This window comes from Vigna umbellata, chromosome 5, assembly GCF_029865625.1.
Source record: "Vigna umbellata cultivar VRB3 chromosome 5, Vumbellata_1.0, whole genome shotgun sequence".
NCBI lineage: Eukaryota > Viridiplantae > Streptophyta > Magnoliopsida > Fabales > Fabaceae > Vigna > Vigna umbellata.
The window spans coordinates 65,759,975-65,777,262 of NC_142169.1; the positions used below are offsets into that span (position 1 = coordinate 65,759,975).

The 17,288-nt window shown below is 29.5% G+C and overlaps 1 protein-coding gene and 1 pseudogene across 1 annotated transcript; both read right to left on the reverse strand.

Moving 5' to 3' along the window:
• Positions 1-326: 326 nt before the first annotated feature.
• Positions 327-8,017, reverse strand: LOC124832284 (beta-amyrin synthase-like). Its single transcript, XM_088116202.1, has 18 exons — positions 7,859-8,017; positions 7,228-7,458; positions 6,921-7,106; positions 6,691-6,780; positions 6,356-6,553; positions 6,187-6,271; positions 5,893-6,059; positions 5,585-5,773; positions 5,377-5,490; positions 5,153-5,272; positions 2,423-2,545; positions 2,220-2,318; positions 1,940-1,996; positions 1,480-1,848; positions 1,310-1,390; positions 1,127-1,210; positions 722-1,039; positions 327-582 (listed from the first exon to the last, which is right to left on the reverse strand). The coding sequence occupies exons 2-17, from the start codon at positions 7,426-7,428 to the stop codon at positions 902-904; spliced, it is 2,301 nt and encodes a 766-aa protein (XP_087972328.1). The 5' UTR covers positions 7,429-7,458; positions 7,859-8,017; the 3' UTR covers positions 327-582; positions 722-901.
• LOC148198819 (uncharacterized) lies at positions 2,871-4,081 on the reverse strand (annotated as a pseudogene).
• Positions 8,018-17,288: the final 9,271 nt, after the last annotated feature.

Here is a 17,288-nt window from a genome sequence, read left to right on the forward strand (position 1 = left end):
CTTTTTCTTCTTTTCTTAAGCAAAATCGTGAACATCTTTAAAATATATATATATATATATATATATATATATATATATATATATATAAGTAATTTTTTAAGTTTTTAATTAATTAATTAATGTCTTCATATGAAGTGTAGATGATAAAATTCAAGTAATGATTTAAGTGTTTCTAATGACTAGAATCAATTAAAGAGAATATTCCTCTTAAAAAACTGACGTTTAAATTAACAAGAAAATTTTAAAATAAAACTTTATTTTGTAAAAATAAATTTTATTTACTCAAATAAAATTAGATGTTATAAAATTGGATGTTGACACATCTGTTAATCAAATCACATAAAACATCTATCTTTCTATAATACAATTTCATATATTTTAAATATTTTTCATTTATGTTCAATTATTTTACATAATCACTTATCATCAACCATACCATGTTTATTTAATTCTATTTCTCAATAACATATATAATAAAATGGTTTATTTAGATTCTTCAAAACATATATTATTGTAGAGAGGAATGTTGCATACATCCTACAGCTTTCATCCTCACAACATTGCCATCAATTTCTTGTAAATCTGCATTGAGATAGGGTCAAATCTTATTAATACACTTTCTACATAACAATAAGCCAGTTTAGAAATCTTAGTGTATAATTTTCATTGTGGGACATTTTTATGTATAAGTTTCATATTCAGTATGAAACGTATTTCTTACCTGAGATAATGATATCAAAGACTCGCATAAGATTCATCTAAAAATAAAACATCACATCAGTAACATGTCTCCTCTTATTGTTTCAGAATTTGAAAATTATAAAAAATAGAAATAAAGTTGATCACCAACTTTGATTTTATTTGTAGGATATTTGTATGGTATGGCATTGTCTTACTGATTTTAAGACTTCTCAAGTTTCGAAGTAGTCCAAGACACTAAAACTTTGTTACGGTATTCACTTAAAGCCCATATCGAAAAATAACTTCTATAGAGTGGATAATGAAGCAAACAACTACCCTTGTATGCTCCCACAGTCTCCTGCAACAATGCAACAATTAAGTCACACAAAAAATTACATAATACATAAATTAGTCATAATTCAAAGGATAGAGATTTGAGAGGTACTTGTTGGGGCCAATCACCATCTTCAAGCTGAGAATTAATGAGTAACTTTGCAGCACGATGAAGAGGTGTTGGATCTCTCTCGGCCTACCATGACACATTCAGAGAAGGAATATCAACAAATACTTTAAATAATATAATAAACTATAGACGTTGAAATCCAGCAGATGCACATGAAGAAAATACCTGTCCGGCGTGAATTAAAGCCATTAGAGCCCAAGCTGTTTGACTAACATGTGATCGATGTCCTTCAAGAGGGACGTATGTCTTCATTTCACATTGCCGTTAATTAATATTTTTCATTTATATCACAGCTAATGGAAATTGTAATAATATTTAATGATTTAATTACATACCTTCATATGACATGAAAGATAACTTTCTCCCCAACCACCATCCTCGTTCTGTATTGAGAGTAGAAATCTGACAGCTTTACGAATGGTGGCGCAGTTAGTGTAAGTCTTTCCAGCAGCAGCTAAACCTCCGAGTGCGAACCAAGAACTGTAGGTGAAACAAACTGCCCAGATCCCAACCCAAGTTCCATTTGGTGATTGTTCATCTTCAATGTACTTAGCTGCTTTCACAATTAACCTCTCTATCTCTTCCCTTCTATGATTTGGATATAGCTTTTTAAACAATACTAAAGCCTGAATTGTTGATCCAGTACACTCAATATACTCGTGCTCAACCACTATGTCAGCAAGAAATTCCGCCGGATTTAGATTCTACAAATTAATTAAAAAATAATAATAATAATGAAATCAATATCAAGAAACAAATTTATACACAATGTAGAAATCAACTATTCAAACTTACTTCCAACCACTTCTGACCTAATGCAGCCTCCCATGCTGCCAAACCTCCATTTTTGCTCTGCAGTAATCAAATTTGTAAAGAGATCATATACAAGCAATTTAAATGTGTGGAAACTTCAATGAGGAAAAAATATTAAAACAAATTAAAGAAAAAATGTGCACAATTTTAGCACTACAAGGATCTGTGATGTAAGAAAAAATTAAGACGACAGACCATTGATTATCAAATTAATCATATAAAATTTAAAAATGTACTCCCACAAATCTTTATAGTACTATACCTGAAGGGACAACAGAAAATTGACCGAGTCATATAACCGTTCAGGTTCTAATTTTTCTCCAACAATCTCTTCTGGTAACATCGATAAAAGTAAACAACACTGAAACAAGAACGATTGGTTGGTCAGAAACCACGAAACATATACTTGTTGTTATTCCTGAATTTTAACAGATTAAAATGTTTGTAACCTAAGCAGTTAAATACCTTGAGACATTCTGCAGCACCGTCAGAAAGTTGTAATCCGTGGTCTCTGTCAGCAAAGGTCCATGCCCCTTTAGAAATGTGATGAAACCTACTCTTGAAATCTCCTGGACGATTTTCTACTACCTATAATATTACCGTATCAATTCATTATTGCGTAATAAAGCCAATCAATTATGAATTTATTCAACATTAATTTATTTTCTCCTACCTTTATTTTTTTCTTTAAAATCAATTCTTATTTAAGTATATGGTTTCTTCTATATTTTTCCAGTATTTTTATTACATAATATGTTGATTTACTTTCCATAAATTATATAGACTTTTTTTTTAAACTAGCCGTTTCGACGTATAATCTTTTAATAAAAATTTAAACCCTTATTTGGTCATTGTATTTGTGTGTCAATTTCAAGTGGATTATCGTTTTTTTTGTCTCAATCGGGTCCATAAATTTGTTAAAATAAGCTAATTAAGCCCTCTCCGTTAAGCTTTCATTAACGCTGTCTACACATACTGAGATGTAATTTTTTTAGATCTCGTGGCATGTTGAGGTGTATTAAATTTTTTTGAATGGCTTATTTGTACAATCAAGCACGAGACTCCTCCTCACCCACCGCCCACTAAGCCGCGCAATCTGGAGTCGCCACCAAGACAATGTTGTGGCTATCGTACGACCCAGCATTATCACTGGAGCACCGTCAGGGGTCGCTGCTCCTCACCTCCTTCAACTTTGCCACGCGTCCCCTCAGGCACATAATCTCCTCTGTCGCTGCCTCGATCTGCTGTAACAGCCGCTTCTCCTCCGCCTGCCACGCGTTTCGGTGTGATGCAAAGATCTCCATCACTCGAGCGTTTGCCTTCGAGTCCTCCTACTGTTGCGACTTCATCTGGCGCAGCTCCTCTGCCACCTCCACCGCCTGGGGTTTTCAAATTCACACTCTTGGAGACTTTCCTGGCCAATTCCAGGTACAACCCACATGAGTGGATGAGGTAAAGCACGGTAAAGGTGTCACCTTTGCGGTTGTCCCCACCAAAGGTAAATGTATTGAACCTAAAAAGAAAAACATTGTGCTTGTGTTGCAGCAAAGAACCCAATAGAAATTAGGTGCTTCTGTGGTGTGTGAAGGTGCATTGATTTTAATGCCTTTTCCTGATCTTGGTCTTTCTTTGAGAAGGTTTCGTGGTTCATGATCTCATTGAGAAAAAGACTACTGCTGTGTCCAACCTTTGGTTCACATTGTGGTTGAGATTGCATGATATTGTTGGAGAACTGAGGGATAGAAAACCCATGCGTTGTGATGGTATCGTTAACTATTACACCTTGACCATTATTGTGCAAAGGAAAGGAGAAAGACTCGATCGCTGGTGGCAGCAAAGTGGTGTTATTGTAGTTGTGAGATTGTAAATAATTCTGATTCAAGGAGATGGCATTTGGGTGCACTAATTCTTTTGAGGAGGATTTGTCAAGAGGAAGAGGATGAGGTTGAAGGTGGTATGATTTGAGAGAGAGAAATTGAGTTTGGTTGTGTTTCTGTTGTGGTTCTTTGAGTTTTGGATCTGGCGAAGCTTGTTCTTGCTCCTGGATTTGCGATTTTGGAACCAATAGAACACATTGGCATCACCAACTTGGCCATACTCTGGAACCAATAGAACACATTGGCATCACCAACTTGGCCATACTCCTGCAACTGCACCCGAATCTTCCTTATCTCATCTCTTGGGGGAGTCACCATCCCAGAATTGAAGATGGCTTCTAGAATGCGAATTTGTTCGGGTTTTGGATTCCATCTCGACTTTGGTTTTGGAGTTTTCTCTTCATTTCCCTAATGGCCCTCGGCGATGGGGAATGCTTGCCCGGATGGAACTGAAACGCTAATTTCTTGAAAGCGGTTTTGATTTCCTCCTTGGTCGCGGTTCGGTGCAAGCCGAGAACCTTGTAGTGATCCATTTCGCTGGACCGAATTGAGATTGAGATTATTTCGGTTTTTGTTGATTGATAGGGTTGATGGAATTTTCCTCCACTTTCTCTAATGAATTTTCTCCGAGATGTGGCGAAGGAGAAGGAGAAGTACAAGAAGAGGATCTTCCGGTTTAGAAGATTGTAGATTTTGTTATTCATGGGATGAAGGATGACAAATCTCAACATGCCACGAGATCTAAAAAAATTACAACTCAGTATGTGCAGACGACGTTAATGAAAACTTAATGGAGAAAGCTTAATTGGTTCATTTTAACAAGTGTATGGACCCGATTGAGATCGGAAAAAAACGATGACCTATTTGAGATTGACACACAAATACGAGGATCAAACGAGGTTTTAAACCTTTAATAAAATATATTTATTGTTACGCTAATACATGAAACTATCAAGATTAGCATGTCAATGATACTAATTCAAGAATAGCATAATAACTCGCTGAACCAAAATAAATTATTTACTATGAGATATAAAAAATTTTGACACTTCAAAAGCGTATTTAAATATAATCAATGTATAAGTTTATTAACTAAATAATCTTCAAGTAATTAGTTAATTTTTTTTAAAAGTAATTAGTTACTGGACTTCATTATTTAGTTACTTAAGTAATTATTTAAGTAATTATGTAAATGAGCACTTTCCGTCCAAAATAATTTGTTAGATGAATTATTTATTTTGTAGAAGTTAGTTCACGCAATAAGTTATTTTATGTGTTTATATAAGAAGCAAACATTTTCATTTAATGATATACTCACCTGAGATTTCTTGATAAAATCATGTGCTTTTTCAAGTGTGGGACCAAGTTCATCAATTAGACCCGTAGCGAGAAAAGCTTGAACACTGAAACCAACATCCCATGTTTGCGTATTAACTCCCTACATTATGTAGACAATTGGATTAATTAAGTTATCATCTTCATGATTATCTTAATATTAGTGATTATAAATAAGGTGATATTAATTGAGTTGTATTTATATACCGGAACACACATTCCATCTTCTGAAAGCCATAAATAATCTGGGACTCTGGCAAGATGCTTCTTAAAGGAATCTCCATTTGGATCGTGTACCCAAGAAGCAAGCAAAGAGCAAGACTACGAAACACAAACACGAAGTGAACGAAAATTAAAAATTAAAATTGGTGCATAGTATGAATAATAAAGATGTTTTTGAAATTATGATGATTACCTTGTTGATACAGCCACCATGTATGTATCGAGTATTTTCATCTTCGTAGTGAATACCTTTAATTGCTACATCAAGTGCCTTTTCTCTGATCTTATTGAAAGGCCAGCGAGTGAGAAGTGGCTCAGTCAAAAAATAAGCACTGTCCCATATTAGATCTTGTATCCAGTGATGCGGATAATACAGATCTTCCTGTCACCCAAACATTATCTTCATGTATTTTTTTTCTTAATTTTGAAATCATTTTTTTTCTTTAATTAATCAGTGTGCTTTTTACAAGTTAATCAAAAGAATTATAAAAGTTTAATTACCTTTGCACATTTGTGTCGAGCTTTTTTCCAAGTATTTTCATCGTAAGGTTCAGTAAAGAGTTCTTCTCTCAAATCCGTGATTAATGGAGTGACTGGACACACGAATCTTTTCCCATATATATATGACATGGGCATGTATACATGTCGACAATAATACCACATTTTAGCTGCATTATTTAATTAAGGTGAAATTAAGATACAATAATACTGAATTTAATGATGAACTATTGTGTATATATTGAATTAACTAGTCATATTTCTTAAATAGTGAAAAAATAAAATTAATTATTTAACCAGGATGCATGGGAAGAAAAGTAGGAAGTATCCAAAATTCAGGGGGCATTGGATTGCATCCACTCCAATCAACAATACCAAGTACCTACAGCAAGAACATTATTTAATTACTCACAAGCTTACATTTGTTTATTTTGTATGTTTTTAAGTTATATGAAAGCATGCATACCGAAAGCCAAAATTTTCCCCAGGAAGGCATAAGTGTTACGGTACCATGATCATGAATCCACTTTCTGGCCTTAGCGCAAGCGTTGTTATGACCTCCATTAGGTCCTTCTCCAAGAATTCTCATAGTTACGTAATTGAATGCGGTACCGTACATTGTGCTTGGACCTTCTATGTGTAATCCCCACCCTCCATCTTCGTTCTTCCCACATGAGTTATATATAATTTAAAGATATAATAATTTCAACAAGTGGAAAAGAAAAGGGGAAAAATAGCATGTATGTTTTTCTTTCTTCAACAAGAAGTTCAGTTTGGTGTATTGACGTTGAACAAGTGTACCTGATGATTATACAAGTAACGGAGAATTTCTTTACGATGTTCTTTTGAAATTACAGTATCAAGATGTCCTGTACTGTAGATGGAGATGATCTGCAATGTTTGACGCAAATAGAAATGTAATATTAAGTATAATATAATAGATTTGTTTTTGATAATTTTTTTATAGATAAACTCTAATTTATTACAAGTGATAGTGAAGAACGAAGGTATTCAAGTATTGTTAAACTTACCATTACAGGAACGAAGTAGTTAGAACCCCCGAGTTGAGCAGGCCAATGACCATCACTAGTTTGCAGTGCAGAAAGGTAATGAGAAGCCCTCTTTATGGTCAGAGTAGCCTTCTCCCATGTAATTTCCTCATCATCTTCTATCTTCACTTTGCTTATTGTTTGTTTGAATTCTTTTTCCCTCAAAATCTGCACAAAAATTTAACATATAGTTATATTATATATTTCATTGATACTTTCATTTTCGAATTAATTAACTATTAATGCATCTGAATAATGAGGTTTGTTGAGGATAAGAAAGAAGAAGTACCTGAAATCGCCAAAGTCGATCGGCACACGCCTTTTGCTCAAAGCGATTTTGATAGAAATGTTGACGAGCTGCTTCAACCTGTGCTCGTTCTTCATCAGTTCCTGCTTCAGAATCATACTCCCATATTTGTCTTCCTAAAAAGTTGTTTGTGCTGAATATGTAAGGACTCTTCCCTCCATCTGCTATCTTCAATCTCCACATTTTCTCAATAACCTTAGTTGCTCCTGCACCCTAAGATATACTTTAAATCAGTTAATATAATGGAAAATTATTTTTTATTTTTAAAATTAATTGTTATTTAATAATTTTTTTTATCGTGTGTGCTTCACATTTCTTATAGTCTTAGTCAAATATGGATTTAATTTTGTTTCCTTGTTAACAAATCCAACTATTCCATTTTCGGTAGAAATAACCGAACCACTAAACGAACAAAAAGGTTTATAGTTTCAACTTGTCTAGACAGATTTGTCTATAAAAAGGATCTATAGAAGTAGTAAACAGAAGCCCAACTTAAAATATGATAAGCAAAAAAAGGTGAACCGAAATAAGATTTGTAGAAGTTGAGTGTGAGTGCATGAGAAACTGATACTTATAATGTGATTTAAATACGACAAAGGGAGGAAGAAAGAACCTGATGAAGGATGATGAAGAGGTGAAGGATAAATCCTTAGTTCTTCACTCTAAATGTCTTGAAGCTATAACAAATTTATTCAGGACGATCCCTTTACATTACATATATATAATGGGATGGGTGACCGTACTTGTTGCTGTGGTTCCCACAATACATTAAATATAATAAAACCATTCAGATTTTAAATAGCAAAAAAGAACCTACTGCAGATTATAAGTATTAAAGCATATTTGTTTTGAATCAATCCTTTAAGATAATATATATAATATATAATGGAACCATATCTGTCCATATGTATTTATGTGCATTTAATACTCGGGCGTTATAATAATAAAAAGTTGTTAGTAAACATTAAATTTTTAAATATAAAAATTTAATTTGAAAAAATTAAAAGTATACATCACGACGTGTAGCAGTGTATATGTTACAGTGAAATGTCTTCTTCCAAGTCATATAACATTTAAAGTTGTTGAACAAAAGTAACTAAATGTATTGTTTTCCAAAATAAGTTAACCAAACAAAATTAAAGTTTTGATAAGACTAATTCTAACTTTACGTTAAAATCAAGAGATAAACATATATTTAATCATAATATTTAATAGATTTATTTTTAATCTTATTATGTATTCACTTTTCTCAGTTAGATGTTACTGTAAATGAAAAATTTACATAAAAAATTAATTGTTGCTCTTAATATTTTGAAGTTTCCTATTTTGAAACTACAACCATTTTTATTGTGATGATCCCTTTATAGTCAAATTGATCTTTTAATATAACGGTTCTAATTAGACAGAAAAGTTCTTTCCAAATAACTTTTAGGTTTAAATCTTTGGATGAATTTCGTATTTGTAGGAGAATCTTAAGTAGATCTTCATTTTTTAACTGTCAAAATTATGTCCATATACTTGTAAAATTGAGTCAATTTTGTCCTTTCCATTAAGTTTTCATAAATGACGTTTAACTATAATGACATGGTGCACACTTAATCTGCTGATGTATACGTTTTGTATTACGTAAAATTTGTTATTTAATTTGTTATTAAATCTTGTATAAGTGTTATATGACCTATTATGTTATATTATTTAATTGTTCAAATTATGGATTTCTTTGGATTAGGAGATTTTTAATGAAATAGGGTTAGAGAAAGGGAATTATTGATTTGGTCAGTGTGAGAAGACGAATTGGAATCCAAGAGAGCATTCTCTTCAACTCCGATGAACCACTCATTTGCACCGAACACGACCCAAGTAGAGGAAGGAGCATCGGATGACCAAGTTGGAAAGCTCAAGGCCGAAAGTTATGGGGCGTCACGGCTGGAAAGGACCCCTCCGCCAACGGTGACGGTGATGGTCGGAATTTTTATAGAACTTCTTCATATAGACATCCTCAGGAAGAGTGATGGTCAGAATTTTGCGAGCAACTACAGGAAATGTTGTAGGTGGCGCCGATAACATAATGAAAAATAAAACATTAGAGAAATTTGAAAGCTTTGAGAAAAATAAAAAGGAAAAAATGAATTGAATCGGAAAAAATGAAGAATTGAATCGAAAAAATGAAGAAAAAAAAATAGATTGATAAGATATGGAAATTAGAAAGTGGAAAAGAGGGATTCTGAAATGGAAAAGGGAAAAGATGAACTTGTGTCAGCCATACGGGTTCTGTCAACTCAATCAAAGAACTTATGCCAAACACCAAATGACCAAGAATTAAGTTTTTTACATGCTTAGATTGACCATTTCGGCCATCGATACTGATTCTTATTCTTATCACGTGCCCCGTCTCAACACCCACACCATCGATGATGTCAGACTCACTAGCTGCAGAAAATAAACCAGGGAATTAAAACCTACTGAAACAGAAACAACAAAAAGGTAGTATGAACGTGGCAAACTACGATTTGGATAAGTGTTTACATTTAGTATCCTAAACAAGATTTTGTCAAACAAAATTGCCTTTGGAAAGAAAAAAGCGAGAAATGCGAAAATAGAATAGATCTGAGAGAAGGAGAGACCTTGGTGAGGTTATCCGCGGCGATGTCGGCGCTTTCAAGGGCCTTCTTGCCAGCGATAATGCAGTAGCGGAGACTATCGTCGAGGCGACGATCGTTCTTTCTGTCGATGTAGCCCTTGGCAGAGAAGTCGCGGATCTGGCCGTCGAAGCGGGTACGAAACCTGGACGCGTCGAAGCGATTGATGGCGGTGATGCCACTCTCTCCGACAAGGAGGTTCTCGTAATAACCCTCAATGTTGTTGCCAAACACGGACACGAAGCTCGTTCCAGTGATCATCACGCGCTTCTTGGTGTCTTTCTGGCGCTGCGAGACCTTGGGCCTCGTCGTGGCGGAGACGAAGAAGAAGGGCTTGGTGGCGACGACTCTTCTGTTGGCGGCATTGTTGGGAGCGCGAAGCGGGTCCAAGGGAGAAGTGCGGAGGTAAGCGAGTTTAGCACTTGCATGAGGGCGGAGAATGATGGCTGGGTCAAGTTCGTCTTCGTCTTCTCTCGTGTGTTTTGAGTTAACTGATCAAATCCCTAATTCTCTTTCTCTAACCCTATTTACTTAAAAAAATTGTAATCCTAAGAAATTCTTAACATTACTAATTCAATTTTGTGCAACGTTAAAAACTGTTAATTTAGTTAAAAATTCCACCTAATATAATAATTTTACATAATAGTTTTACATCAGCATATTAAATGTACATCACGTCAGCAAATTTTAACGTCGTCTGTGAAAACTTAATGGACAGGACTTAATTGACTCAATTTTTCAAATATTTGGAACCAATTGAGACAATTTTACAAATATATAGATCAAATTTTGATAGTTTAAAAAACGAAGATGCACTTGAGATTTTCAACAAATACGATACGAGGCTTTAAACCTAACTTTTAATACAATTATTTTTTTAACACTATTTATTTATTTTACTCAACTTATTTATCTATAAATAAAAAATATAAATAAGTTCATCACTTTTCAAAATATTAATTATAAAACTGTTCATAAATAAATATAAACAATTTTAATTTATGCAAGACGTAAGTATTTTATATAATTCATATGATAAAACAAACAACATGAATTTCTATATACATGAAATGTAATATTAAAGAAATAAGGATTCAGTTTAACTCAGAATCAAACTAAAGAAAATAAAAAAATAATATCCTTACACAAATTTTAAATCCCTTTAATGTGATAAACACCATCCATCAAAATTAACATTTCAATTAAAATCAAATTACAAAAACCAGACTTCAAATTAAAAAAAACAAACATAACAAATCTTACTATAAATGAGTGTGAAGTTCTGGTACGATCACATAAAATCTTAATATTAAATATTTTTATTTTATAATTTATTTAAATATTAACTAAATTAATTTTACATAACATATATTTATTTTATAAATATGCTCCTTCGTGGAAAACAAACAGTTTTAAATGTAAGTCTTTCAATAATTTATTTAAATATTAATCAAATTACTTTTCGAAATAAAATATATATTTTCACTCTTTCACAGAACAAAATTCATAACTTTTTATATGTTCTCTTACCAATGATAAGCTTAAGGGAAAAAATTTCTAATGAACTTTTAATATATTTATTTTTAAAGAATAAGTTATATTTAAAATATTAACTTTTTATATTAAATTATTATATAAGTTTTTTTATGGTTGAATATTCTCCATATTTTCATGTGAAATTAAAGTAATATTATTTAATAAAAAAATTAGCATGAATTATATATACATGTAACTTCGTAATATTGGGTTAAATATATTTTTAGTCCCTAAACTATTGGTCGTTTCTGGTTTTCGTCCCTCTTTCAAAATAAAGTACAATTTGGTCCTCATTCTTTTCAAAATTTTGGTTTTAGTCCTCGAAAACTAACACCGTTAAAAATGTGGTAGTTTTCGAAGACTAAAACCAAAGTTTCGAGGATTAAAACTAGAGTTTCGAAAAGAATGAAGACCAAATTGTATCTTATTTTGAAGGAGGGACGAAAAGCAGAAACGACTAATAGTTTAGGGACTAAAAACATATTTAATCCTAAAATATTTTAAATAAGAGTTAAGTTTATTTTTAGTTCTGAAAATAAAATTAGAGTTAGTTGATGTTCAAAATTTTAGTACATTTTAGTTTCTCAAATTTAGAAAAAATGGATAAAATCATTTCAATCCAAATTAATTAATTTTTTTTATGTATTAAACAACATAAATAACTAATATTTGAAGTTGAATATTTAACATTTTCATTTAATAATATAAAACTATTAAACAAAACATTATAGAAGTGATAATCATTAAGTTGATAAGATTATCATATAACTCATATATTGCAATCATCCATACAAATATATAATATATATATATATATATATATATATATATATATATATATATATATATATATATATATATATATATATATATATTATAACAAATATAACAAAAAAAAATTAAATAAAAATAACTTATATTTAAAATATTAATTTTTTTATACTATTTTTTTCATTTTAATTCTATTTTTTTTGTTTCTAATTATTTAATCATTTAATAAAATAAAAACGATTTGTCATTTTCGTTTGGTGTACACATTTTTTTTCTAAGTTTACCCTTTTTGAGTAATCATTTACTAGTTTTTTCTTTTAAATTTAACCATTTTTTTATATTCCATATTTTTAAATTTAATATTTTTTGGACTAAAATAACTATTTATATAAAATATTACACACGAAATAAATAAAAATTATCGACAACAAAATCATAAAAATATTTATATCTGTTTTCATAATTATAACTTTATTATTTTCTGTTGTCAGAAAAAAAACACATGCACTAATGAATATATTTTTCTTTAATCTTAATTTTTGAATAACATTTTTTAAAATTAAAATATTTATTTTATTGATTTTATCTTTTAAGTCTTTATTTATTTAAATTTAACTATTTTTTATTTGGTAGTCTTTTAAAACGAAAACAATTACTTATAATAAAAAAATATTTATAAAATATTATATTTCTTAATTACAACAGTCAATTTTATTCTTGTTAATATAAACTATTTTATTGATTAATTTAACTTTTTAAATTTTATAATTATTATAAGATAAAATAGGACAAGCATACTTATCAGTATGTATTCCACTGATAATATATAATAATATAAATATCAGTTTCTTTGTGTAATATTAATATTGATTAAAATATCTTATAAATAGTATTTTTATTGTCCAATAATTCTGAAATAAAATGTTATTATTTATATATGAATCATTAATGTCAAATCATATTAATAAAGGACTACAAGTTCCTCTCAATAATAAACGGTGACTGCATTAAGCCCGACAAAGAATAGACTTATACAATTAAAGGCCAACAGATTTTTAGTTGGTAGCTAGCAGTTTGGTTTCATTAATTGAAAAATTAAGTTGAGGGATGAACATTTGACACCTAAGATAAAATATTTGTAAACTATGTATAAAAAATTTAATATTAATAAAACAAAAATTGTAATGAACTTAATTATTAACAGAATAAAAAATAATTATCATATAATTCTTAATTACAATTTATTTTAATCTCTTCTTTTACTCAACAGAAATAGAAGAAAAGAATGGGTATATATATTTTATATTATGTCATAGATGTAAAGTAATTATCTATATAATTTACTTTTTCATTTAATATGGACTATATTTTTCTTCTAATTATATATTTTTTATTTATAAAATTTGAAGTTGAAAAATTTTTCAAGATTAATTTTAGTATTTCCTATGTTGTGAAAATGTGAATTTTGTCTTTACGGTATGACTTAGGACCGATTTATTTAACTTGAAGGATTTTGGTTTAGCAATAAATGAATAAAAAATATTTAATTGAAAATTTTGGTTCTTATGTTATATATTTTATTTGTTTTGGTTTTTATATTTATTTTTTATTTAATTAAAATTTAATTTTTGATAATATTTTTTTATGAAATTAATATAATATATTTGAAATATTATGTGTCAAAATTTAAATATGTCTCGTGTAAAAATTTGAATTATATTTTATTTTAAAACCTATTTAATGTTGACATATTATAAGTACAAAATTACTCAATTTTTTATGTATGGTAGATCCAAATTTTAACATATAACAAATTCAAATTTTAACATGTGAAAATTTCAAATTATATTAGTGTTAATTTAAAGAAAGAACCACATCCAATATTTTTTACAAAAATAAGAATTCAATAAATATATATATATATATATATATATATATATATATATATATATATATATATATATATTTAAAATAGAATTTAAATTAAGTAATAAAAAAATAAATATTAAAAAATATTGAATATATAGATTTATTTACTAATTAAGTCTAAAATAGTTTGTAATTCCAAACTGAAATTCATCCCTAAAATATTAAAATGGTTAAGTTTATTGATTGTTAAGAAATTGATGGTCAATAACATTGTGGAGACTGAACATTCATGTTCCAGAAAAAACAACCATAATTGTAATCCAGAAAAGGTTGAAATTATCTTTGGTCCTTTAAATGAAAATAAAAAACACACCACAAGATGCCATCCACCTTCCTTTATGAACTCCCAAGTTAATTATGTAAAAATTATAAGTTTTATAGAATTGTGAATTCAAGTGTCTTATGATTATCTCTAAAAACAGTGGAAAGACTGTTGTATCATCGACCGATTTTACAAACTTAAGCCTGTTTGGAGTGAATGTACTGTGCACGCGAATAAGCAATGATGGATTTCAAAAAACAGCGTTGTTTTTTTTTGCGTGAATTTGCAACAATTTGCTCAGATGGAAATCTAACGATTTGCAGGATTACACTGTTGAAGCCATCTCGCTAATATGCGAGGATTTGCGATGATTTCTACAACAGTCCTTGCTATTGCTTCCACAACAGTTCATTTTCAGTGTCTGCTGTCCACACAATTGTGGAAACCTCCTCGTTGCTTAGCATATCCCACACCTAAATAAGAAAAACAAAAAGTCAATAAAGAAAAATCCAAAATAAGCAAATTAACATACAAAATAAAAGACTTACCCCATCACTTGCAAAAACAATAAATTGGTATGCAAATTTATATTACAAATAATAAATACATTATATTACTTGGTAGTAAATTATATTACAAATAAATATTACATTTAAAAATAAATTCATTTTACTACATTATAATTTTTATATTTTTTAAAAATTGATTTTAAAAATTATTTATAATTTTTGTCTCTTTATAAACATTTTTACAATTAAATATAACATTAATAAATATAATTTTATATTACTTTAATAACTAGGGACATTTTGGTAATCTTTAATTTTTACCAATTAAACTAATTTTTTAAATTTATCACATCAATCAAATCCTACACTAATTCTTACAAACTTTACTTCCAAATCCACTCTCAATTACCCACAAATCCACTCAAAAAAACAACTAAAAAATTACCAACAAATTCACTAAAATCCCCCCAACTCATCTTCCTCAGATACTCTCAAAAGAAGAAAGCCTAAATGATGTCCTTTTCAAAATTCAGTATGCCCTAATTGCATGAATAGTTAAGGTCTATTTCTGCAGAAAAAAGGCTAATATATATTTATACCAAATTATAACTTCCAGAAGTATTAGAGGAGGGATTTGAATTTTAAATTTAAAAGTAGATAAAGCACATTAAAGATGGTTGAAATTTGGAGTGTAGTCAATAAAGGAAAACAGATATTTGGTAAGAGAAAAGCATGCATTGCTCTTTTTCCAGGATTGCTTCACTTATTTTCTAGATCTGCATCTTGTTGCTTCATATGCTTGGATTTTTAAGGTTTTTCTTCTCTATCTACTCATGACTTTTTCGAGCGTTGTCTCTTCTAACCTCATTTTTCTTCATATTGTTAGTTTATTTGTAGCCGTGATGGTTCTTTAACAATGATTTCTTTATCCACTAGATGTCAACGTCGATTTGCATGGAGATTTACATGGAGCAACCTCCCATATTTGTTTGTTAGGAAAGTCTTCTGTGTTGATATTTCGTCTTCTATGTTGTCTTGCAAATCATTAGCAATGTAGTGTCACTCAAGTACAAAACCAAATATTTTCACTAAGTCTTTATGAATTATATTAGTAACAAGCTTGATACATACGATTTGTATGCAGTAGCTTGAGAGGGAGTATTACATATATTATTTTTTATATATATTTATCTTTTATCTTTAATTAGTTTGTTATTATTTTTTATTTATATTTTGGTCCTACTCCATATTTCTTCTATTATGAATTGATAACTGTATATGTATATTCGACACAAGAGATATTAATCTCGTACATAGTTTTCACAGTATTCAACACTTCTAATGAATATAATAAAACAATTCAACATAGAACAATTACTTTAATAATTAACCTTATTTATTTTAATATTAAAATGTATAGTCTTCATACTATGAAGAAATGACTTTTAATTTTAATTTCAATCTTTGTTTCTATTTTCTTAAAATAAATTTATATGAAACTAGTCTAAACAATTTGTAATAAATATAGAATATTGGTAGGGAGATATACTTAAAATGTTTTTTTTTAAAATTATTTCATACAAAAATTATTAATTTAACGAACAATTATATATTCACGCTCACTCATAAATAATGATATATTAACCTTTTATTATTTTTGTAAGGGTGAGTATTGAGATTAATATGTATAGTGTTGAAAACGAATTCCCTATTTCACTGAATTACTAATTTATTTATTGGATTTTATCATGACAATATAATAAATTTTAAGTGATTATAGGGCATTTTTGTTAATTATTTTTATTACTTTTTACTTTTTCTTACAACGGCCCAAATCTAAAAAACAAAACTATGCCTTGATGAAAAAGTTAAAGCGGAATGATGGCTATTGTTGACTGCATTTCCACAATTATTAGCTACACTTCTATAATAATAGAAGACTCAAATAACTTTTATTACTGTACTAGTCATTGTTATGGTGGTGACTTCCACCATCTCCACCGTTGCATAGAAAAAATAAGAAGAGAATGTTGCAGCGGAATAAGAGAAAATGCAGTAAAAACATTTTAGAAACTTTTTTTTTTTTTAAATGTATTTAATGTGTTTTGAAAAGTTTTTTTTAAAACATAAAAAAACTCACATTAAAAGATATTATATGTATTTTGAAAATTTTATTGCAAAAATACCCATTCGGAAATACATTTCATTTAATCCAAAAACTTTATTTCAAAAATCTTATTCTGAAAGTTTTAAAAAACTTTTTCCGAATCTAAACATATATTTCTGAAGTAACTCTCTCAAAGGCCAAAATGTATATTTTTAAAATTTTGGGAGTGCACGAAGAAATTGTGAGATGCAGGAAGTAAAATCCAGAATACTTATGGACTCCGTCCCAAT